The sequence below is a fragment of the Mesoplodon bidens genome (genome assembly GCF_964165515.1).
Source record: "Mesoplodon bidens genome assembly, contig: HAP1_SCAFFOLD_96, whole genome shotgun sequence".
Classification (NCBI taxonomy): domain Eukaryota; kingdom Metazoa; phylum Chordata; class Mammalia; order Artiodactyla; family Ziphiidae; genus Mesoplodon; species Mesoplodon bidens.
Genome location: NW_027671845.1, coordinates 1,127,926 through 1,153,101, shown reverse-complemented (window position 1 = coordinate 1,153,101; position 25,176 = coordinate 1,127,926). Strand labels below are relative to the sequence as shown.

Sequence of the window (25,176 nt, the reverse complement as noted above, 5' to 3'; positions counted from 1 at the left end):
GTACTGTCTTGAAGACATTCAATTCTTTATATTCATAAAGTAAATTTTGGTAACAGGGAACACTGACTGTCAATGAAAAAAGTCTTATTACATTCCTGAAAAAGTAAAAGACTCAAAGTGCCTTTGTTACTCTAAAAGGAAAATCATTAGTGTCATTTTTCTATTAACAATAACTTATTAAAGCTCCAAGCAGAAACAACAGCAATCACTTACACAGCGCTTAGTATGTGCCAGGCACTATTTATACAAATAAGTGCATTTAAACCTCATAAGGAGGCATAGAGGTTAAGTGATTTGCCCATGGTCACTAGCTATGAAATGGGAGAAAAGGAATTTGAACCTAGGCCATTTGGCTTCCGCACCCAAGTTCCTGACTGTTTTCTACCTCAGGGGTCAATGGACTTGCCCTGTATAGGCTCAAAGAATTTTTCAATTTTTAAAATCTAAATTTAAACATTTCCAGATTTGTGGGCTGTACAGTTACTGTTGCAACTACTCTGCCCCACTGGTGTAGGGTGAAAGGAGCCATAACTACCATGTAAACAACAGGTGCGACTATGTTCCAGAAAAACTTCCTTTACAAAGCCAGGCGACGGGCTGGATCTGGCCCACCAGCCAGAGTTTACCTATCCCTGATCTGCACCATCAAACTATTAAAAAGCCTTCATGTCAAATTATTAACTAACTTTAGGCCTAAATACAGTCATTATAACCACTGTAAAGTTGTTAAGGCATTATTTTAAAAACTGTATTTACAAATTGCTGATGTACTGACTTTTATTAGTTTAAAAACTACAACAGCTAATAAACACTTGATTCATTTAAGTCTTGAAGACTAGAATGGCATAGTTTCTTCAGAGTATTACAATAAAAGTTTTCAGTAAAAAAACATTCATAGAAGTATTATTAGGTATTATATATTAAATCTATTTCTAAAATTAAGTGGACTATCTTTACTAAATGGTAGAATCCCAAACTGAAAACTGGTCACATTCTTTCAGCAAAATGAAAGCTGCGCTCACATGTATCAAAAGACAAAAATTAGGGCTTCCCTGGTGGCGCAGTGGTTGAGAGTCCGCCTGCCAATGCAGGGGACATGGGTTCGTGCCCCGGTCCGGGAAGATCCCACATGCCGCGGAGCGGCTAGGCCCGTGAGCCATGGCCGCTGAGCCTGTGCGTCCAGAGCCTGTGCTCCGCAATGGGAGAGGCCACAACAGTACCACACACACACAAAAAAAAGACAAAAATTAACTGCCCTCTGTATCAATATATTAATGTGTTTCAATCACATATGTTTTCATGAAAGTTTAAACATAAAATCACCTTTAAGATCTAGGCCATGGGATCGGCTCCATGCCATGACAGAATACACCCCGTGAAGTTTACTTAACTTGTCTTAAGTGTGATAGAATTCTTTATACCTTGACAAATAACTAAAAGGAAAAAAAAAACCCACACACACAATAAGATGAAGAGCCTATACATTTGTCAATCTTGACTTATTTGCTTTTCTTGAGTCAGTTGGAAGTTTATAGCCACATTCTCAAAATCATTAACTACAATCTTCCCAAACAGGTAATTGACGAACAGATGCATTCTAAAACTTGTCAGTAACAAAGTGCTATTCCAGTTTACAGCAACAGTTTAATTCTACTTAGATACTAAAACTGAATACACTGAATACTGCAAACTTTATTGCCAACCACTCAGCAAAGTACTACATACCTTTTCAGATATAGGAAAAAAAATAAAATAAAAAGCATACGACTCTTCCTATTTTCATTTCCAAAGATACATCCCAATCTTAATGATCAATCAGCGATTTAAACGTCAACTATAAACCCAGTATACTGCTGCTATGCAGTGTACTAGAGCAATAGAAGAGAGAGGACCTCAAACCCTCTGGTTCCCTCAAAGTCAAAGGCAGGCTTCCTGACCCCTCCAGACCACTACTGGACACAGGGAAGGCACACTAATGTTTCAGGACCCCAACCAACAGTCACCTGCTTTGTGATTACTTCCATGACACACCCTCACCAACACCACTGAGTTTGCTGCTCCTACGGGACGTTACATGTATTTCCTATTTTAACACATACCACAGTGCATCATAATTATGATTTCAGATAGATGTTCTAACAATTGAAAGAGAATGATGACTTTTTTGCTCTTTACATCTTGCTATTTCCCTTCCCATAATATTTCTTGAAGCGAAACCATAAAATATAGACAAACACAAAAAACAGAAAATATACAAAACGTGTGCTTTGCACCTTAACACAAACTTAAGTAAAATTAGTTCTGACAGTATCCAGCATGACAAACTTCCATGGTACAAATGAGAATGGACCAAGGTTTGAGCAGGTACAGGAGACAATCCAGGCATGAACAACACCAAGGAAAGGTAGACAGGAAGTAACATGGTGTGTAGGAAATCACGAGACCAGTCTGATGGGAAGAGACTGAAACAAGACTGAAACTCACTTTCTAAACCTCCATCTCCAATTGGACAATTCGCAGGACACAGGTGCACCAAAGTGGCCAATTTATTCAATCCCTTTAATATGGAGAAAGAGTTTAAAATTTTACTGGTTTGATTTGCCCCAAAAGCAACTCTCAACAGTTATGGCCTCTGTCGTCGGAGCTTTGTATGAAATTAAGTCAAAGTGTGGAGCTCCTTTGCCTTTTTTTTTTCTCCTTAAAAAAGAAAAGAAACAATTGTTCCGAGTAAAAACAAACATATTCCAAAGCATGTGTACACTGAAAAGTAAAGAAACTTTATTAACAACTTCATAAAAACTGACTTAAAATTTTAAAAAGAAAAAAACATGTTTTGAAGTCCTTCTGACTGGAGTCGTGTCTCATAGTGTCCTTTCTTTACAGAAATAGTCGTATTAGGACACATATGCACAAGGATTAACACCATGAAACACTGTACACGGCGGGCCCCGGCGAGCTCACCAGTCGTCGTCTGAGTCCAGGTCTCTGGGGAGGATCCACTCCACGGATGAGCCCAGGAGAGTCTGAAGCTCGTTCGTGAACTCCACCAGATCTAAGAGCTCCTTACTTTCCGGATTAAAGGACTCCAGGTCTTTGGGGCAACAGAATAAGAGACTTGCTGACACTTGCCGGCAGAACTCGGCCTCTGCGATGGTGACAATTTCCACATTTGGGAAATTGCAGCGGAATATGCAGGAGGACATTTGCAGTTTCTTGAGCAGGTCTGAGAGCAACAGCCAGTTACGACGCCTACACCAGAGAAAGGACAGTGGTTTGAGTTTCCGGCAAAATTAGAGGCGCTCCCAACTATGAACGACCCGTCTCCTGGCGGTGAAAGGGCCTGCTACTTCCACTTTGATTACCCCACCCCCACCCCACTTCTCACTGTCCTCAGAAGATCTACTTCTTCTTTTTTTCTTTAATTTTATTTATTTATTTATTTTTGGCTGCGTTAGGCCTGTTGTTGCGCACGGGCTTTCTCTAGTTGTGGCTCACGGGCTCTAGAGTGCAGGCTCAGTAGCTGTGGCGCACGGGCTTAGTTGCTCCGTGGCATGTGGGATCTTCCCGGACCAGGGCTCGAACCTGTGTCCCCTGAACTGGCAGGCGGATTCTTAACCACTGTGCCACCAGGGAAGCCCGGAAGATCTACTTCTAGCGGGGGAACTCTGGACTCATGTGCATGTGTTAAGAGACCACCTAGGGCAGACCAGCCAACTTAGACAAAAGCAGGAGCAGCGCCCCTGAACGAGCCTCGTTGCAGGCCACCCCAGTGCTGCCTTGGCTCTGGCCACAACTCAGGTCACCCCTCTCCAAGTAAGTGCACCCCGTTCTAGTCACTGGGGAAAACCAGTCTGTATGCCAACCCAAGGGAGATGGCAAACACCTCTTTGACCTCTCCTCTCCTCCGGCCCTCATGGAGAGAGCATGAGAAACACTCGAGGTCACCTGGCTTTCCTTGCCTCTCCCACACCTCCAACCCGCCCCTCAATGCTGCCGGGAGTGAGGCTCTTTCGAGAAGGGAGGTGGTACAATCCTTCCTGATACCCTGCCATGCTTTATCATCTCTATCCCGAATAGAATGTCACCACAAAGGCAGACACGTTCCCAGCCTCAGAGTCCAAGGAGGATGCTACTCCTTAAGCACCAGGGTCAACACACAGCAGAGCAAGGTCTCCTGATGTGTTCACTCCAAAGGGTTGGTCATGGGGCACAGTGGCCCGACTGTGGGGACAAGACTCGATCTAAGCAAATCTGAAGACACATAAGATCCCAGGTGCCACATACGGCTTTCTCTAATCTTATACGAGAAGACGGTACACATCAGTATCGTCCCGTGGACCTCACGCGCCTTGGACGGCCCCTATGGTAGCCGTTTGGGGTGGATCCCTTCCCCAAGAGTTTACTGACTGAAACTGTGCAACTGCAGTCGCTGACTCCCGTGTCCTTTGGGCTCTAGGGGTGTGTTCCAATGAGGGCAGTTGGCTGGGGAGCCCTCCCACCCCACAAACTTTTCTGGAAAAGTTCCACTGCATTATGTGAGGTCGGTGGACACTTGGTGAGGGATTCACTCACCCCCCAACCCAGCCACCCTCATCTGCTGAAGGGGATTTCTAACTCCTGCCACCCCACAGAACAGCTGGGCTGGCTCTCGACCACATGCTGGCCACGCTCACCCCTGAGCGACGGACACCTGGATGTTATAACACGACAAAACGGGGTCTTCGGAAAATTCAAACTCCAATAGGTCACCATAGGCCTCGTTGCTGTCATCCTGGTCCTCCGGTCGTGGGGGATTTGCTAAAACATCGTAACCACTTTCATCATCTGGTTCTAACCGGGGGGGGGCGGCAAACAAGAGAGAGGTCAGTAAGCTGGAGCAAGATTCCAGCTGTTCGCCAAAAAGGACCCTGGAAAAATTCTTTCCCAAGCCAAGTCCTGCTCACAGCATCACCCCCACCCCCACCCCCACAAGCCCAGCTGAAACGAACAAGGCTGCTCACCACACACACAGCTGCCAGAGAACTCCGAAGAGCAACCGGGGCTACCGTCGTCAGGAGTCTGCAGGTTATTTAAACAGTCTGCAGAGAGAGGGGGAGAGAGAGAGAGAGAAAAAGAAACAAGATAACACCTGCTGGTAAGAGGCAAATGCTGCTGGAGTTCGGGAACATCTCACGCTGGGGCTGGTGTCACCTCCTGACAAGTCCCACTGCACACGCCTCCAGGTATCTGACTGAAACCTCCCCACGCGTCCACCCGCCTTCCTGAGGGACTGCCCGCCTCACCGCCCCAGCCTGCCAAACAAAAGCTAGCCTGGCTAGCTAAGAGTTTTCCAGCCCCCCACCTTGCAAAACTCAAAGTATGTATCTCTTCTTTGACAGACTAACGTTGGGCTGCTTTTCCCAGTAAAGGGTCACTTAGAGTAAACGGGGGGTGGGGGTAGGGGGAACCCAGGTGAAAGGCTGTGAAGTCACCGTCTAGATGCTTGAACAAGACCGTGTCTTGACCTCTGCCGTACCTGTTAAGAACTTCTCCAGAAGTTCGCTGTGGTTCACTTTCTTGATGGTTCTACCTGAGTACGTAGCCAGGGTAGCATCAGCACCGTAGGAGAGGAGCAAGCGGACAATTTCGAGATGATCATTCTTGACAGCACCGTGGAGAGGCCTAGGAGAGGTGCGGAGGATTACACCTGTGCACGCGACGCTTGCTTCTAAGGACACGGGGCAAAATCGAGCGTGTGCGGCCAAGCCTCATAGGCGCGCTATTTCACCGAGGAGGTGAGTGTACGGTCGCTGCGACAAATTACTCTGTTATTTCAACACATAACCCTTTACGGGACAGGTGAAGGGACCATCTCAGGCCTCATTCTTCAATGCAAATCTCTCTTAATGCATGGCCCAAGGAGGAACTCAGGCCACGATGAAAACGTTTCCAATGAACTTAAATAGTGACAGACTATATGAAGGTAACATACGGCGGGGTGGGGGGAAGAACCCCAGCATCACGGAAGCAGATACGACAAGCCATTGTTATACCATTACAAACAAAACCCAAAAAGTGCAGTTTGTAAAAGAAACTAGGGGCAAAGTGGAACCTCTCCTGAAACCAATTTGGAGATGAGTGATCAACCCTCTCGCCCAGAAGCAGTCGACAGGCAGGGCGAGTTCTCAGGAGGATACAGAGTACTCCTGTCCGTGTCCACTGGGGTCAGGAACACTGTCCGCAGTCCCATCCAGAAAGGATGCTATTTGGAAACCATGAACCACCAAATACCTTACGGTTTTGCTCATTTTATGACTGTCAGGAAAGCCCCAGTGCCCTGCCTCGTGGTGGCATCCCAGGTCCAACCAGGAAGATGCTTGGGCTGACTCACACCTGGGCCTCTGGCCAATAAACCGAGGTCAAGGACAGAGTGGGGGTCAGGCCCGGGGATGTGGGTGGACACGGCAGGTCCTATCAAGCCAGTTGCCACTGGACCTGTCTGTACTCCTGCAACTTTCAACTCACATATATGTTCAAGATTGAGATTCAACAGACGCTGGTGGAGAGTCCAGGGTCTTAAAAGAGAACACCCCTGATTATTCATGCAGGCTCAACATTTTCAGGGACTTCTGTCCATAAGAGTGTCACAGAGTTTTAAAGTTCTATGTAAATTTGCCAGAAAGATCTGTCCGATTCCATTCTAGAGGACTCCGCCACCAGTGTGCTTACATGGCACTCACTCTCCATCTTTCCTTCTGGGGTTCCCCGCACACCCTGAGAACCACTGCCTATGCCCCAGCAGGGCCACGCCAAGAGCAAGACCGCCACTGACCCGGTTCCATCCTGGGCACTGCAGTTGACATCGGCACCATATTCAAGGAGGTGTCGTACGATGTTGAGCCAACCTCTTGCACAAGCCTCGTGCAGGGCACAGTAACCCGTGTTGTCGCGGTGGTTCACATCACAAATCTTGTTCTCCAGGCAGTACAAGACCACTTCCTACGGGGAGAGGAGAGGAGAGGAGAGGAGATACCATCAGACAACCATACAGTGAAACTTGTAAGGGTGACATCCCCATAGCTTGGCCGTGCCCACTTTCAAAGGCATACATCCTTGGGGCCAAAAGCCCACCATGGCGCGGGGAGGTGGCAGGCATCCTGGTGGGGCATGAGAGTGTGTGAGAAGGGCTTGGAGATGCAGACAGTGTTGTCTAAGGCTCTGCTGCACCAGTGGCCTGGCCATGGGCAAGTTACCCTTGAACTTCTCCAAGCTTCCACAGGGCGGCTGAGAGGACGCATTCGGATAGCGATGAAAGCCCTCAGCCCAGGGGCCGACGTGACCAGTACAGAGGTGTCACGGCTGCTAACATCTTAGATGACACATTGCCAAGCACAGACCATTCTCACTTGATGGGTCTGTTCAGTCAGTGGCAGTGGACGATAACACAAGTTTAGATAAAAGTATGGATGACCAACACTTAAAGAGAGCTTCAATCAGCCAGAGAACATTCCCCAGCTTAGAGAAGCAGGGACACCCAGGTCAGCTACATCCTCGCGCCCCCTGTTAAGACCCCAAATCAGAACCTGGGCCTCAGATGCTCTTGTCTGTATGTTAAGTAGAGTTAAAGAGAAGCTCTCTCCCTCCATTCTCGAGGAATGACACAAAATGCCTCCAATAACCCCACCCTCTATTTTGCCTCACTCCACCCTCTCGAGTAAATATGAAAATTTTAGACTGATTCTGCCCCAAGTTAATGACAGAAACCTGATACACCACAGGCTGCAACCTCCACATTTCAAGAATCAAATAAAATGTTCACCCCCGCCCCCGGAGATGTTCTGTGTCAACACTGTGCATTAGAATCAGTGTTATTAACCTTATTTCTTTGGCTTGTTAAAATATTAATATGAACCACTCCCAGTAAGCAGAGCAGGAACTTATTCAATGTTTTATTACCTTAAGAAAGTTTTCAGACACATCGAAAGCATTTGCCACCAGAAAACACGTTATACTGTTTATACTGGGTAAGTCGTGCCCAGCAGAGAGCTGTCAGGTTCTGAGAGCTGGGAGTAGGCAGAACGTGCATGTGGCCCAACACATGGTCTGCTGGGTAAGGGGGGATGGGATGGGGTCAGAACAGGCCTCCCTGTGACATCTCTCAGGTAACTCATCTGTTAAACCTAAAACGGGGGTCATTCTAGCCGCCCATAAGTGCGAGATGGGTTCTGTAAAACCTTTTATGCCCTTTGGAGGACACGCCAATCAAAGGTGACCACTCACTTGGGAGCAAACTAGAATGTTCCATTTGCTTACCACGTGAACCTAATGGGGCATGCTGGTAAACCTGGCCATCGGTGCCCTGTTACTTCAGGTCACTGCAGCAGCTCCCTTCCAAAACAAGAGGAGGAAGAGAAAAGGCACGCCCACGAATGCGTTTCTCCGTTTACATCCCAACCTGCCAGAAAGCCCACAATCCTCTGGGCTCCCAGGCCACCTGCCCCGAGCCCTGGTATCCAGGATACCGCATGAAGCTGCTGCTCTTTTAGCAGGCCCTCACTAGCCAGACTTGAGTGGACGGCTGCAAGCTAATGAGTTGTGTGCCCCAGCCAGGGAGAGGCCCTGTCACGTGGCTCTGGGATCAGGTCTGAACGCCACCAACTGCTGTGCACACATCAATTTACTCAACGCAGGGTTTATTTGCTGTGACAATCATGGCCTTCACCTGGAAACCTTCATCACTACTAGGGCAGATTCAAGGGTACCTAGAAATGAAAGGCCGTCCAAGCTGATGGGTAAGTCAACTCTCTTCTCCTGGAAGATGGCAGCAAAGGCAGCAGTAGCCCCACGGCCAGGTCAGACTTTTTGCCACGGGCTGTCCTAACTCAACCACGTTGATCCCACTATTTACACAGTGCTTCTCATTTCCCCAGATGAGGACATCTTCTGTCACCCACAGGAACCCAGGAGATAGCAGGAAAGGAAGGTAGTACTATCCTCATTCAACACTTGGAAACTGAGGCCCAGAGATATTAAACCCCAAGTTCAACATGAAGTACTAGACCTATAACTCAGGTCTTTGGTACCTGGTCAGCTGGGAAGATTCAAAAGGCCCAAGAGGGCCCCAGTTAGAGGGATGCAATCCAGCTGTGACGAGCATCCCACAGGCCTTCTCTGTTGGGGGTCAAATGGGCTAACTACACTCTCCTAGCTAGGAGGGTGATGGCCTCTAAATGGATGGCAACCATCGCCACCAACACTTTCTCTAACTGAAAGGTGAAGAAGCGGGGCGAGTCTGTCGACGCAACAAATTCCTTGGTCTATTTTCTCCGATAGAAATAAACGGGAGTGTCTGAAGGGCAGCCCAGCCATTCCCGAGCAAAGTCAAACTGCTTTTGTCGGACAGCTCTCTGTTCAGCAGCTATAAGCCGAATGCCATTACCCGGAAAATGTAACCATAAAGGTCATAAGCCCGACGTTGTGAGTTAATTAAATGCCTCATTAACTTTTTAAAAAACATGACATTCAATTCATAGAAAATTTAACCATCACCGCTAAAGGCACAAGCATGTGGTTGCACACTGGCGTTTTAGCCTAAGAAATAGAAGCCTTTTTCCCAGGAGGGAAAGGTTTGAGGTCTTTGGCCACACAAGTGATCTATTTAACGCGGATCTGAAGCCAGAGTGTGTTTCTAAACTTCCAGAACCAGATTATCATGACATAAAGATCAGACAGCCTTTATACTGCACATGGTATCTTTGGCTAAGCAGAAGAAAATAACCAAGAATGCTGAAGACAAAACTTCAGGAAAACCCTCCCAAACCACACCCTTATCTGCTTAAGCAAACTGTCCTTCAATTTGAAAAGGTTGAAGCTGCCACATCTCCCAACTGGGCCATCATCCCAACATTTAAAATTCTGCCCAGAGAAATCCCAGAAAGTTGGATTCAAAGTTGAAAGCGTTCATCTACTTGTCACAATGTTCAGCATCAACACTGGTGATGTGTGGAATCTACATATTGAAATTTACATTTGAAGAAAAAAACAAATCCCACCGTAAACATTCCCAAGGCTTCCTGTGCAATCAAAGGCCAGGTAGCCTAAAAAAGGATGGATCAAGTGCCCCTTGGTCCAGGCCTCAGAGCCACCAAACCAAAATGGAAACTGTCTTAGAGGACCAACGAGGGTCTTTTGACGTCTCTGGTCCCAAAGGGAGGCTGCTGGAAATGATGCCAAGTTCACAGGTGGGGCTCGGAGCCCCGCCCTCCACGGCGGGTGCAGCAGCACCCCGCCCCCCCATCTCCAGCATTTGCTGGAAGCGGGAGTCTACTTTCTCAACCCTAACCCAAAAGTTGGGGTTAGGGGTCTCCCCCGCACCTCCAGCGTTTGCTGGAAGCAAGGAGACTATCTTCTCAACCACGGGGGGTCTAGCTCCACACTATGTGCAACAACTGCTCTGTCCTCCTAGGCGCCCGCTCTCAGCTCTTGGGAAACCAACTGGGTGGTCCTTGGACTTCACCTGCAAGTAACTGCGCTAACTACCACAAAGTGCTCTCTAGCTGATGGAGAGGTCTCCAAGAGACGTGCAGATATAAACAACAGCACATTCAACCCACAACAACAACAAAAAAACACCCCAAACTAAGCATAGCCCTAGTGCTTCCAACTACCCACCCACAGGCATGCCTTAGGGCCAAGGCAGGCACACTTCCAAGGGCTCACGGCACTATGGACCGGGGTGGGGGGACACGACGGGAGACGGGGGACAGGGGCACAGAGCTGGCTGAGGGTGTGGGCGCCAGGGCTCCGGGCCAGCCTGGGTCCTGCCACCCCAGTGCTCAGCCACACCTCCACGCTCAGCCTGCTGCACCGCGTTTTACTGTCACCATTCAACTCCCAGAGGGCTGATGCCAGCACAGAAAAATGCCTTTGCCCTGTGGGCTATTACATCACAATTGCTACTGACAAGTATGGTGGGGGAACTGCACAGGGCAGAGAGAGTCATCTGTCTCACAGAGGTTTTGAACTGTCAAAAGGGCAATTCCAGTGTGAGCCAGTCTTGCTGAGGAGCGTGGTGGGCTGTGGAGCACTGCTGGATTGCTACCTGTACGGGTATCAGCTAACCCCTCTGAGGCTCAGTTTCCTCATCCGAGAGTGGGCTAGTACGCGTTACTCCCAAGTGAACATGTTAAAAGGGTGAAAGGAGTTACTACAGATCACACGGGCTTAGGCAGATATCAGCTATCTTTCTATGTTGCTCTAGCAATAGAGGCCATCACTGTCATCAGCCGTGCTGGGTTGGGATACAGCAGTGTGGACAGGGAGTTTTGTGCAAGGCTCAACCCCTGCTCCCCGCCCATCAGCCCTCGGCTCCCGTGCCCTCTCAGAAAGAGACTGCTCAGGTCTGCCCCACTCCCACCCCTACTCTGCACAGACACTTCCCACCCGCTACCCCACAGGGGCATCACTCTGCCCCAAACAGCACAAGTTAGTAGAGCTAATAACTACTCTCCTTCTTGCTATTCAGAATCCAAAAGGGCTCATTAAAATTCCCCTGGTCGCCAAGCCCTGGGTTAGGTCAGATTTTATATCAGAGATAAGTGAGCCAGACTGGCCGAAGCAGCCTACCTGCCTGAACGGGAACGGAACATCAGAGAGGCCTGCCTTTCTTTTCACACCACGACTGAACAAGCCACCAAAGAGCCCGCAGTGTGAGCGGGAGCCAACGCAAACACCCTGCTGGAACACCCAGCCCAGCCCGCCACGTGGAGGGGGCTGGGCTCTGAGACCCGCCCCACATCCCCAGCCAGTGTGTCCCCCACCCAAGGAGCAGCAGCCGGCGGATCCTGATCCGGGGCACCCACAAGGATGCTCACCTCATAGTCAAGCCGGGAGGCCTGCTGTAGGAGGGTCTCGCCCGCATTCTTATTGACAATAAGTCTCCGCGCTTCCGGTGGCATCGGGCGGGACTGGGTGGTCTCTGGAGGGGAGCTTGACCATGTCAGCTGCGAGGCCTGGGAAGCTGGTAACAATTGCTGCAAACAGTCCAAGGGCTTCTGGTCCTGCTTGGCCGGCGAAGGATCATAGTCGGAACTGGGCTCAGGCCGCTTTCAAAATCTCCGGACGGTCACCTATCACGAAACCAGGCAGCGCACACATTTCAGGCTGTCCTTCCTCCACCCGGCTTGTTCGCCTCCTCCCTGAGTTACAAAGCTGAGTGGAGGAAAGCACTTTTCCTCCTCTCTGTCTGGGGGAGGCGGGGCGCGAGGAAGGGGTTGCATTTTTACTCGCTGGAAACTTCACCGCCACCCAGGAGACAAGTCCCCTAGGAAGGGGCAGGGACGTTTTGGGGGGAGGGGTTCAGGAAAAGGAAAGCTTTGTCCCCAGAAGCAGAGAACTAGGCAGGCGGGATGTGCCTGCATGGGCCCGGGGGGCGGGGGAGAGCCAGGGGCAAGAGGTACCTTGCCATCCGCATTGTCCACCTAGGAGTCCCCTGGCAGCGGCAAGCCCCGCCTGGGCTCCTGAGGGATCAAATGCTTGGTTTTGCACGGTCGCTTCCCGGATGGTTTCTCGCTGTTGTCGGTGTATTGCTGCGGCAGGGGCGAAGGCTGCCGATCCATTTCTTCGTCCATGCACAGCACATCTGTCAGGGGAGAAGAAGCGGGCGTTACACAGTTGTAGCCGGTGAGGAAAGAAAAGCCCATTGTTAGCACTGATCGTTGGAGCAGCTTCAGTTTTTAAAGATATACCAATTATGTTTTCAAAGCACTAATATTTTAATCATCCCACATTCAACCGGCAAATAGGCTAACCCACGAAACGCCAAATGGCAAGTCGCTTCAAAGGGCCGCAAGAGAGGGCAGAAGCCAGCCCTTCGTGCGCTCCCGGCCCCACCCGTGGGGGGCCTGGGTGCTCGGGACAGGGCGACTGGGGACAGCCTGAGGCTGGAATGAGGGCACTGACAAGCGCCCGGGGTCACCCAAGACTTCCCTTCCTGCCCAGCCGCGGGCTGGGTGACGAGGAGCAGCCCAGGAAATCGAGCTCCCGCCTCACTGTCCATTCCATAAGGAAGTGTGCAGGCTGAAAGGACCTCAGGAAGAAAACTCCCCGCTCGCCACACGCTACTCTTGTCAACTTGGATGGCCCTCAGGTCCCCTCCAGGGCCGTTTCCCACAGAGGGCGGGTGATCCAACCTCCAGGAGCGCCCCCTGCCCCGTGCGTACCTTGTTCATTGTCACTGCATTTAAGGGACTCCTCCAACCAGCTGCTGTTGCTTTTGGCCTCTGCCCTTTTCCTGCCAGGTTTCTCTTCGGAGATGCTATTGCCCTGGGGGGTGACCGCAGGCTGAACCGCCTGGGTCACTTCCTTCCTGCCCTGCCGGCCAGGTTTGCTCTCTGCTCCCGACGTTCTCTAAGGTGCAGCAAGCGGCGCTGCTTTCTGGGATGGAGCCCTGTTAATTCAATGCACACCTCAGGTTGGTCAGCTCACTATAATGTGGCTCTTCTAAGTGGTTAGAGGAACTGTTTGTCATTTCCCTCTCAGGCCAGTCAGCTAATGGAGAAATAACTACAAATTAAAGAAGAAGCCCCCCAGGGCGAGGCGGGGGGGCGAACAAACTGTCTTACACATCACTAACAGGGGTGGGGGAGGGGAGGGGTGTGGTCACTGTGTTGGCTGGAACTTGTCACCAAGTCTCGGGAGGGGGCCTATTTGCCTTTGGCCACCTTTGGGCTCCAGCCCCGGCAACTGGCTTTGGGGGGGTGGGGGGTGGGAAGGTGTGAGTGGCTCCCCCCAGGGCTCCAGGGTGGGACTGGAACTTTCCACTGCTCCGCTCCAGGACTTCCGAAGGGTGCCCTGCGGGCCTGAAGCGACATCGAGCTCACCTTTGCAGACCCGTTTCCGCTTGGCTTTCAGCAGAGTCCTCGGGGAGCACAGTGGTCTCAGTGTGGTTCCTATTGCCAGACACCTTGCGCTTTCTGTTCAGCCGGAGGGTGGAGCTGCGTGACGCGTCCGGGGCCGCCTGGTCGGCGGGGGACTCTCTGGGGGGCTCCGTGTCCATGTCCTCAGGAAGATCACTGTCTTCTGGGGCTTCGAAGGGGTCAGGTTTGCTTCCATCATAACACTCCCCTAGGGGAGGGGAGACAACCCGGAAAGAGGGAACAAAGGTCACCAGGAGCAGGCAGGACCCCCATGCCCAAGGCAATCTGCTACCAACAGACCACCCCCCTTTGGAGACCAGGGGCCTCACACGCCGGAAGCACAAAACCCTCAGAAAGACGTCCCAAAGGAAGGACAGCTGAACACAACCAGCAAAGAAAGCAGAAAATGAGGCGCGTAGCCCACTCACAATCCATCCTTCAAGGGTCAAGGTGAGGCATCTACACCATCCCTCTATAGGCATGTGAGATCACTCCCTAACTGCTTAACTCTCCAAGGTGGCTTACTTTTAAAGGGGGGGTGAGTGACCTCACAGTAAGATCCAACCAATCAGGGCAGAGCTACAAATGACTATGGAAACAGCTGCTAGTCAACAAAAAAGGCTGATGTCATCAAGAGACCAAATAGCCCCCAACTGCCATGTACACAGACATAGCACCAATGTTCACTTGGGTCAGCAGGGGCGAGGGTGAAGAAAAAGGGTACGGAAAGAATGGTGGGAGGCTGGGAAGCTGGGGAGACCAAGGCAAGAGGAGCCTGGCAAAGGGAAAGGAAAGGCTTCCTGGTGCACACACAAGGGTCAAGGGCAATTTCAAAGAACTCAACCAGATTGCTACAAGTCCGTCTGTCCTCCTTCCACACCCGTGGGGGGAAAAGCATTTCACTGCCATCGAGCGGCTGCTCCTAGTTCCTGTCTAGGAAGAAGGCCTTCAGTGACACCAGTCACCCACCTGGCACGTCTCCACGCCTTCCTTCCCAGGCAACAAGCATCTAAGGACATTTCAAAGACAAGACTCCAACCCCCTTCGTGGGGGTGGGGTGGGGGGGTGCGGCGGGCAGGGCTGAACTGCTCACACCTCAGCTCCGCCTGTGTTGCTCCTGCCCCCTCTGCTCAATCTAGCATCCACTTGGGGCTTTTCCTCCAATCACCCCAGCCTAACATCACTCCTCACTTTTGCTCTAGCCAAAGAAACAGTTCAACTGCTTTGCTAGTCACATTGTTTCTAACACACAAATAATTCCATAATGATCACTGTGCTGTTAAAGAGTTCCCCGAAGATGCCCCTGTGTCCATCACCGGCCGGGGGTGGGGGTGGGCGTATGAGTTTCGTATTTTGTTAACACCTGAGCTAAGCTCCCACAGCCCGTTTTTCTAGATGAAATCATGGACACACCCCTCACATGCTGCTCGCATTCCTCCTCCTCTCCCTAGACCACTTCAAGTATCACTCCCACTTCTGCCCAGCCGGCTGGTCCCCTGATCAGCCTCTCTTGGGGGCATTCCCAGCATTTAATGGCAGCCAGTTGTGGGGATGAACCTCACCCTGGCCTGGGCTAGCCTGACCTGTGTTCTCAATGGTGGAACACACTTAGCTTTTCTCCAAGGGTATCCCAAGGTGGGAGAGATCCCCATCTACTCTTGCCGGAATGGTGGAATCACCCCAACCGCGAGGGTCTCCTGCCATGGCAGCAGGAGAAACCCCAAACTCCTGGCCTGTGCTTACGGGTGATGCAGCCCAGGCTACCGCAGGCCCGGTGAAGACGGCGTGCTGCAACTCTCACTCGGGCTGCTCTGTGACCCTCTTAAACACTCGGGCAGGAATGGCGCCGCTTTACAACTCGGCCCCCTTCACTTGTAAAGTGGGAATGTTACTGCTAGCCTCCCTCCAGGGTGGGCTTCATAATCACGGGCCGGGCTCAGCACAGAGAAAGGCTGGAAAAATCCCTTTAACCAAAAGATGCCAAGACTTTCAGACCAGCCTGAATCTCAGGCCTGAAATGTAGGAAATTTTAAGAGGTGAGCCCTGCTGGTTACACCATTGGACTTCTCTGGTCCAATCTGGTCCAATCAGCCTTCCCTAAAAGCTCCGTGGGAGGGGATCCATGGAGGAATGGAAGGGCTACCTTAAGAACCCCCATGTCCAATTTGAAAGTTTCTTTTTCCAAACTAGGTCCATCTACCCTTCCCCCAACCCCGGAGCCTTTTAGGGCAAAGACCTCAATTCCCCTCAGCTAAGGCCCCCCAAGACCTTACGCTAGTGTGACCTTACCCAGGCCAGTAATAACCCTGAAGGACACCCACCCCGACTGCCCAAGATGCCCATGGCCACCAGCCATAGGGTAGAGGCTCCGTGTCACTTAGAGCTTCTCAAAGACTGTTCTAACCATGACCCACAGGAGGATTACCCTTGAGGGCAAAGGAGATGGGGAGATAAATAGATACACGGGGATCCTAACCATCAGGCTTTGCCATCATTGCTACTTTTGGCCCTTCTAAAAGTGGGAAGCCACGTGCCCTTGGTCACCCAGTCTAAGCAAGATGTGAACGTGGTCCCTGCAGCATGGTCCTATGACTCACAGCACATATATCCCAAATTCATTATGATTGTACCATAGCATCACCTCACAGAAGCATCACCACAGCAACATTTACAAGTCACTGTGGCAGCAAAGCACCCTCACCACTGTTGAGCCATGCCCAGTGAGGCCTAAACAAGGTGAGAGGGTTCTGACCTGCTGGAAGGCTCCCCAGGATTAAAATCCCCTTCTCTGTAGCTTAACTATAATAGCACCTCCAGTCAGGGCTAACCTTGTTCAAAGTTACACCCGCTACACAAGGAGTGCAGGGGATCTCTGTTCCAAAGTAGTTTACAAACGTGCAAGTGCTCAGCTGGAAGAGAAGTTCCCTGAGCAAAGAAGTTTCATGAAGCCCCTCAACTGAGGCTTCCTCCAGCTCCTGGCCAGGCACTGCCACTGAGCAAGTCCTAGGCCTGTCCCAGCCAAGTGGTTGGCAAGGGAGATGGTTACTCCAAGTTTGAGAAGGAAGGGACCAGTGCCTCCTTGCCCCGCCCCATCTTCAAATGCCACTGAGGGTTCCTAGTGATGAACTTCCAAGTCTGAGGAACCTCCAAACTCATTTGGTGAACTTCCAAAATAAAAATTTCACTCAGCCACCCATGTGATCATAAAGAATAAATGAGTATCTCGGCCACTGTGTTTTCAAGTTAATTCCTTTTTTTAAACAAGCCCCTAGCAACAAGATGCACCCGCACCAGGACAACCAGGGCCACGCAAACAGCACCCACCACCTTGGAAGCTCCTGGGCCCTCCATGGGTAGGGGCTGCCTCAGAAGGGGGAAGGCATCTTGAAGGCATCCTGGACCCTCTCTGGGACCCCTGCCCGCCCCAAATCCCCGCCCCAGCTCCCATGTGCTCACAGCTCGGCTCTCGGCCACACCTACACCCATGAGAAGGACCTGAGCCCATATCAGCTCAAGACATGATGGCCCAAGAACAAGAAGGCCCATTCATATCCAGCTGAATGGAGTGAACACCTGCTGGGCCTTGGACGTGGAGGCCGCAGTAAGAACAGTGGCCCCTTCAGGTGACCTTTCCTGACCAGCTATTTACAAACCCCACGTCTCTACAAGATAGAGGGTGGGTGGGGAACCCACCTCCGTTGCCCCAACCTTTCAAACGGAGCCCCTCACCTTCCCCAACCCTTCTCCTGCCCTCCCATGGTGGCCATTCATGGCTCACTGGGCCATGTCCCGGGTGCTCCAGGAAGAGACCCGTCGGTCGGTCTGAGATTGAAGGCAGGCGGTGGGGGGAGGGGGCTTTCGGAATCATCTGGGGCTCAGGCCCTGCTCCCCATCAGCCACACCGAGTTCTCGTCTCCACGCTCAGCAGGAAAGACTGGGAAGGACGCACACAAACGTCTCTGGGAAGAAGGGCGGGTGAGGCCACTGAGACGTGAAGGGCAGCGGCCACCCTGGGTTTGGCCACGTTGCTGGAGAAAAGGGCGAGAAGACTCGAGGCCGGTTAACTGCCCGCTCCCTTCCTCCAGCCTCCCTCACCGTCCACCCAGAAGAGGCAGATCCCATCCTCAGAAAAGTGCAGCCCCGTGAACTTGGCCTTGCCCACTTTTATCACATCTCTCGGAGAAACTTCCCCAGGAGCTGAGTTATGAGGCCACTCAGGAGGGTAAGGGCTGCGTGTCAGCTGTGAGCACAGGCAAGGAGGGAGGCCTTCTTACTGCTTCACTCCAGGGTGGCCTGGACCCTCTGTTTTTCATTCCAATCCCGAGGGGGAGGAGCTCGGAATCGTCTACTCCAGGCACATCAAGAGCCCCATCCCTCGGGTAAGGCCACCACTGACTAGCCCCAGAAATCCCCTTCTACGGGAGCCACGTGGGACAGACCAGTCCCAGTGTGGCTTACCCAGAACCGTGGCCACAGGCCTTTGTCTGACCCCAAAGATGAGCTGGGGGAGGGCAGTGCTCCAAGCAGCAGAGAGAAGCACACGCTGCTGCTGACCACAATTCTCCCGAACTGCATCAGGCACCCACGACCTAAGCGTGCGGGCGAACGCCGACCCTACGACCGGGTCCAAGGGCCTGGGCCTCCCAAACGTGCCCACCACCCCCGACTGTCCCGTCTCAGGAGGATTTCATGCCCACCCTGTCCTCGACGTTCACCGAGGTGCCCTCACTCACCATCACCGGTGAGGTTTCTGGGGTCCGGAGCAGGCTGCAGGCCGCAGGCCACAAGCACGCACACTGAAGAAAGCGGGAGAAAGACCTCCACTTGCTGCCAACGCATCTCATTCGCCCAGGAAGTCTCGAGGGCCAAGCCCGAAGTCAACCCCAGTGGGGGAGCAGCCGATGGGACCGCAGAGTGTGACTCGAGGCCAACACGAGCTTTCTCTCCAGTTCGGCCTCCAGAACAGAACACACCCGTCTGGTGGGAAGAACGGCCTCGTTGATCCCACGGCCTCGGAGCGTGGTGTCAGCTCCTCATGACTGCAAACGAGCCTCCACAGAACACAATGATGCTCATCTCTCTGGGGCCTTCATCAGCCCTCATCGCACGTGAACGAAACCTCTGCCTCTGGAGGGAGAGTCCGAGTACTCTCCACTCCCTCCCACACGAGACTGTCACTCTGGAGGGTCTGGCTCTGGCTGCAAGTGCCATTCCACTGCTACCAAAAACCCGTGTCCGTACCTGCTACACAACAGAACACATACCTGCTACGCCGGAGGTCCTGCACTGCCATTCCTCTGCTCTACTGTATCAGACTATTACTAACTACAGGACTAGCATTGCTCCGGAAAAAGGAGACGCGTGCCAGGGAACAACATTTCATAGGTGCTTCACTCCTGGATGCCGCAACGCTCCAAAGGACAACCAGCCTTGCAATCCACAGCTGGGAAGGGTGGCCAGAGCAGCCCGTTCTCCGAACAGCCAGCACCCAGACGCTGGGCCGTCGGAAGCGTACTGTTTCCTCTCACCTCCCTCGGCACTGGGAGCGGAAGCGCCCCGTTCCCACCGACGTGGTACCACACGCGAGCCGCCTGGGTTCACTTACATCTCTCACTGTCGTTCTGGTTGGCAATGGCCTCCTCCGGGGCGACCGACTTTGGCTTTTTGTCCTGACTTCCTTTCAGCCTTTCCCAGTCAGCGGGGCTGAATTTGCGCACCTCGGAGTCTTTGGTCGTGGGGTGGCCACCTTCTCGCTCTTTCATCTCCAACTCTGAGAAGCGCATCACTGCACGCTACAAAGAGAACGGAGATGGAAAAAAGACACACCTTACCACCAAAGCTATTTCACTGCCCTTACCTTAAAGGAAGGTATCTTCAAAGAAAAGTTTGCCCAAAACCAACCACAATTTATGATACAACTGAGATATTTTAAAATTGAACGATAAAAATGTAAGAGTGTCTATGTGTAACTAGTCACACACTCTTTATTCGTAAAGCCATACGTATGTAGAGATATATGTGGTGTGTATATATAGCCATACATACACTGTGGCATACAGACAGACATTCTCTTTCGAAGGTAAATAAAACAAAACAAAAACACAACACAAAGAAAGCGAAACAAAAACACAACAGAAAAGAAAACAAATGCACAGTGAATAAAGACGACCATGGCCCACAAACTTCCCTTTGTATATTTGGAAATGAAATTTAACTCAAAAGGTTTATGGAAGATTCTAGTAATAAAAATTTGAAGAACTGACCTCACAGTAAGCAGCGGGTAGACATAAAATACTGTCCTCTTGTAATCCTTCCATCTATGTAATTAAAATGGGCACTCAATGGATCATTTAGATAACTTCATCCATTTTTATAAGCATAAACCAATTTTTTTCTTAACACTGCAAAACAATTTGGCTTTATTTGTCTTCTAATTAAAAGTAAAATATCTTAAGGAAATTCCTATACAACATCTATCATTCACTAGCAAGTTAAATACATACTCTATCCCTTTAAGCAAGGTTTGTGTTTTTGTTTTGTTTGTTTGTTTGTTTTTTGGGTGGAAAAAAAATTGCACGAATCTCACAGACATGCGGCCGCTACACACCTCCACCAAGTATCACGTAAGGCATTCTAAGCAGCGCTTTTAGGTATATTTGTTAACGTACAGTAACGGCAGAGAAATCAAAGCAACTGATAGGTAAATGTCATGCAGTCTTTTAGACATCCTTCGCAATAATTGAAACTTCCATTATCAGTATTCGAGTGGAGTTCGCTTAAAATCTACAGAATAACTTAAAGTATCCACTTACGTCCCCTTACTGGACACATTTCAAACATTTAAATTATCCTAAGCTTCATTAACCAAATCAGCCCAGTGTCCTGCCCTATCATACCCCCGGCCCCCTCCTCTTCACACATTAAAAAAACCTGACAACTGGTCAAGCTCCTGAAATTCGGGTGTGTGGGGGGGCTCACCTGCAATGCCCGCTGCTCCCGGCCGAGCTGACTGGAGTCTGCGTACAGTCCGGTAGCGACACACTTGAACCGGTCACCCACGTAACCAGCGGAGTTTGCGATTCTCTTTGCCAGCTTAGATGGCTTCGGGTTCAGAACTTTGCCATCGGTTGATCCTGCCTCGTCAGCTCCGTCTTTGGTGTCGGTGGGGGTGACGTCCACACTCGGTGGGGCACTGCCCACGCAAAATGGTTTGGGATCCTCTTGGGTTTTCCCGAAAGTGACCGCAGAGCCGTCGCTCGCCAGGGTCGGCTCCAGGAATGGAGTCGAGACCGGCGTCGCTAGGTTCTCCTTGTTGGTTACCACTGGAACATTCTCCTTGCTGAAGCCGGAAACTGGCTGGCCCGGAGCCTGTTTGAAAGTATAGGCTTCGTGGAAGTCACTGATGCGTCCCAACTCCTCTCTCAGGGCAATGAAATCCCGGTGTGGCTGTAGGGCCACATTTTACTTTTTTATTTTTAATATACGTTCACATGTTTACAGAAAGGATCCAAGGTGGCCCATAACGTAAGGACACACAATATTAGCTTTAAAAAAACATGAAAAAAAAAAAAAGGGAAATCATGATCCTGGAAATGGGTTGCATCCTTTTAAGGGGTGAGAATAACAGAATGAGTGAGCCAAAGATTTGGGAAAGGATCTCACATTTCCAAATGTCCAAATCTTAAAATTGCACCAAGTGGGAATGTAGCTGTGGCAGTATTAACCTGAGAGAGCTCTATGATCGCTGTCTTTACTCATCACTTGGTTGCAAGGTTATAAACGACAGGGTAAGTGAAGGAGGGCAAGTAGACAGATAAGAGTCATTTCCTGATTCTCAAAAGAAGGGGCATCACCTAGGGAAGGGCACTCCAAAATCCTACAGGAATCATCTGGATATACTAAATTTCCTAGGTGGCAAAAGTATCTCATTTGACCCTAGCAGCCAGATGGAACTTAGAAAAGCAGTGAAAAGCTACTCAACTGAATGCAAGTCATATGACTAGGAGCACATCAGTGAAAAGTTCAAGGGAAGATGCTGTGGAAGAGCAGTTCACCTTGTGGTTGAGCGTCCTCAGAACGTGCAATGGGAGGTGCAGCACCTGCTCTGTCTCACAGGGACCCTCCAATCTCTAAACTCATCTTTCCTGGGAAGCTGAATTCAAAGAGTCAATTTAAAAAAAAGATAGGGCTTCCCTGGTGGCGCAGTGGTTGAGAGTCCGCCTGCCGATGCAGGGGACACGGGTTCGTGCCCCGGTCCGGGAAGATCCCACATGCCGCGGAGCGGCTGGGCCCGTGAGCCATGGCCACCGAGCCTGCGCGTCCGGAGCCTGTGCTCCGCAATGGGAGAGGCCACAACAGTGAGAGGCCCGCGTACCACAATAAATAAACAAATTAATTAATTAATTTAAAAAAGATAAAAGTCTCTAGTAGAGAAATTGTATCAGAGCCTAGTATTAAGAGCTGTAGAGCCACAAGTTTCCCACGATACGGCCTTAGCAGAGGCTGTTAAGGCAGTGACAGAAAATTTGTACCGAGGGAAATAGCAGAAGAGTTTGCCTACAATTCACGAAAAGGATCCCTGCACTTGGCCTGAAGGAAATCAGCAAAATTTGTAACAGCTTGTGTATTTGTATGCGGGATTGAGAATGAATTTCATTTTTTAATTTCTCTGAATTATCACGTAAGATTCAGAAGATGCTCTCTCTGCCGAGAAGCCACCCCACTGGGATAACTATGCCTACGGAGTGCCTTTGCCTATGACTCCTACTTGCTAACAGACTGGCAGCCTGGCCCCAGGGCCTGGTCGCTGCTCCCAGTGCAATGGTGGATATGGTGTCAACGGTTGCAAAATCAAAGCCCCTTACATCCTCTCCATGCCTCGGTCCCACCCCCCACCCCACTCACCATTGATGTTCAGGAAGGGGAAGGTGTCCTGGATGGGAACGTGGTGCTGTGACTGGTTCAGCTCACCTTCCTCATCTTCTTCATCCACACCATTATCTTTCTCATCCCAAGGAGCAGATCCAGTGGATCCTACCCGAGAAACACACACACACACACACAAAGGTCAAAAGTGAGGCGCTCACGTTGCACTGTCATCCCTGCAGCCCACTCCCAGCTCCTCCTACGGAGCCCCAGTGCAAGCTCTCATCCCCTCCCCTATCCAGGACCTGCAGACCCTACTCCCTTCTCCTAGAAACCTTTTAATTCCTACTCTAAACCCCTTTCTACACATTCGCATCCCTTCTAAGGACCCAAGGAGCACAGCTTCTCTCCTCTATAAGCTTACTGTGAAGACAGACCCTTCCCTCATGGCAGAGCCTCACTAGATTCACTGGAGGTCAAGTCTAAATTATCTGGCTCTTAGTCGGAACTGGCTCAACATTGAGTAAATATAGGGATCAGGTGGTATTCTCCTAGGAAAAATACCATACAAATTAAATGATCACTTACCCATCATTTATAAAGAGAACTTAATAGCCTTCATAATGTCATGGCAATTGATTCTTACAACAGCCTTTGAAATACGCAGGAAAGATGAGAACCCAGATTTTATAGTGGAAGAAGCTGAGGCTCAAAATGTTGAATGACTTGATTCAATGTCCCACAAGTAGTGAAATAGAAAGACCGAGGTTTATAACTCAGACCTTCTAAGTTTTAAGCCCTCCTTCTTCTAAACTACCTGGCCTCTCTTCTCAGTGTTGAGTCCCAAGAGAAGTTATTTTTTATAGAACTCAATACCCCCTCTTCTTTCTAATGCTTTACTGTTCCACTGGGTGGGCAGGAAGACTGTGCTGAGTTTATATCTTTTGTTCTCTGGGTTCTTTCTAGGGACAGCATTTCTTGCTTTATTTACCAGTCTTCAACTTTGTAAGCGAGGCGACTTTCAAGTCGACTATCGCTTTAAGGGTCCAGCCCGGAACCTGGCACACTGTCCACCTTCTCCCCAGCAGCTGGGGCCTCACCTGGGTTAATGATAGAGCCCTGGGGCTGGGGGATGTCACACACTTGATATATCTTCACTGGGTTCATGGGCACCTCCTTGGTGCCGTCGTACATCAGGTTGAATTCCCTGCTCTTGTTGAGCGCACAGTGGAGCTGGGCCTTCCATTTAGCTGGGTCGGGGTCGTCCACCCCTTCCTGGTACTTCCCCTGTCTCCACAGCCCAGGCCTGAGGGATAGGAAACTGCAGTGAGTGCCTGCTTGTTGCCCAGAAACACTGGAAAGTGTGCCCCTCCTCCCTCATACAGACACAGATACACACAGCCCTGCCTGACCGCCCCATCACCCCAACTCCAATTTACAGAGACTGCAGCAGAAAACACCACGCTGGGGACCAGGCAAGGCAGGGCCTGAGACAAATTCAGCCAAATGCAAATACAGTATTTTAAAAAGAGGAGCCTCATTTCAAGTGCTTGTGCCAGCATCATCTGTCAAGACTACAATGGCCTTAATGAAGGGTTGAAAATAAAGAAAAATCTGGAACACGTATACACCAAAATACTAATGGCAACTTTTGGATAGCAGGATTTCAGGTAATTTTGTTTTGTTTTGCTTGCCTTATTTGTTTTTCACATGAATTGCTTATATAATAAGAAGAGAAAGGGAGGTGGCGTATGATATGAAGAATTTAGGCTTGCTGTTCCCTCTCCCTTCAGTCTTTAACCTGATGCACAAATAACTGTTGAAACCAAGTACCTTTAGGAGTAGCAGCCCATAGGAGGGCAGGAAGCACGCTCTGGGGGTTCAGCTGGCCTCAGTGCGAGGCTGAGGGCCTCAAGTCCTAATAAACTCACACCACCTGCCTTTCCCTGCTTCCTCAAACTCCCACATTGGGAATATTTTGCTGGGAACACCAGTGGCTGGTGGCCTGGGCCAAAACCAGTGTGGCCCCGCCTCTCTGGTTTTCAATTTCCAGGTCTAACAGGCATTTATGTGTCTGTTCACGGGATATCAGCCCTCCCCCACTGTTAACCTATCTCAGATGTCTACTCTTTCTTCAGGGCTGTGACGTATGTGCTGGTGCAGAAAAGGGGGATGTCTTTTGCAGAGGACTCAAGATCAAGAGAACGAGATGGACCGGCCAGACTGCTCCCACTTGATGTTAGGAAGATAAGGTGGCCGTGTAGTTAGAATTCTGCAGCGGAACATAGCCTATACAGTCTATGGGTTTGCGGATCCACAACTTTTATTTTTTCAGTAATGCCAACCAAGCTCATAAGAGACTGACATATAATCCAGAATGCCAGTCTACTCGTTTTCAAAGGGGGATAAAGCTGGT

At 50.5% G+C, this 25,176-nt stretch overlaps 1 protein-coding gene and 1 pseudogene across 2 annotated transcripts in view; both read right to left on the bottom strand.

Moving 5' to 3' along the window:
* LOC308610914 (centrosomal protein of 78 kDa-like) overlaps positions 1-25,176 on the bottom strand; it is a 558,473-nt pseudogene that overhangs the window by 137,174 nt on the left and 396,123 nt on the right. The window contains exons 2-3 of the transcript in view: positions 2,485-2,557; positions 1,324-1,433 (exon numbers count right to left, since the gene is read on the bottom strand). The product of the transcript in view is annotated as a centrosomal protein of 78 kDa-like (transcript). The remainder of the gene's footprint in view (positions 1-1,323; positions 1,434-2,484; positions 2,558-25,176) is intronic.
* On the bottom strand, positions 2,485-21,356 carry LOC308610908 (BCL-6 corepressor-like; the record flags this gene model as incomplete). The annotated part of the gene is given in 9 exon segments (XM_081259896.1): positions 2,485-3,249; positions 4,674-4,830; positions 5,001-5,078; positions 5,516-5,639; positions 6,661-6,978; positions 11,853-12,086; positions 12,090-12,101; positions 20,165-20,212; positions 20,874-21,356. Coding segments are annotated over 9 exon segments (1,746 nt in total), but the record flags the coding sequence as incomplete, so codon positions are not given.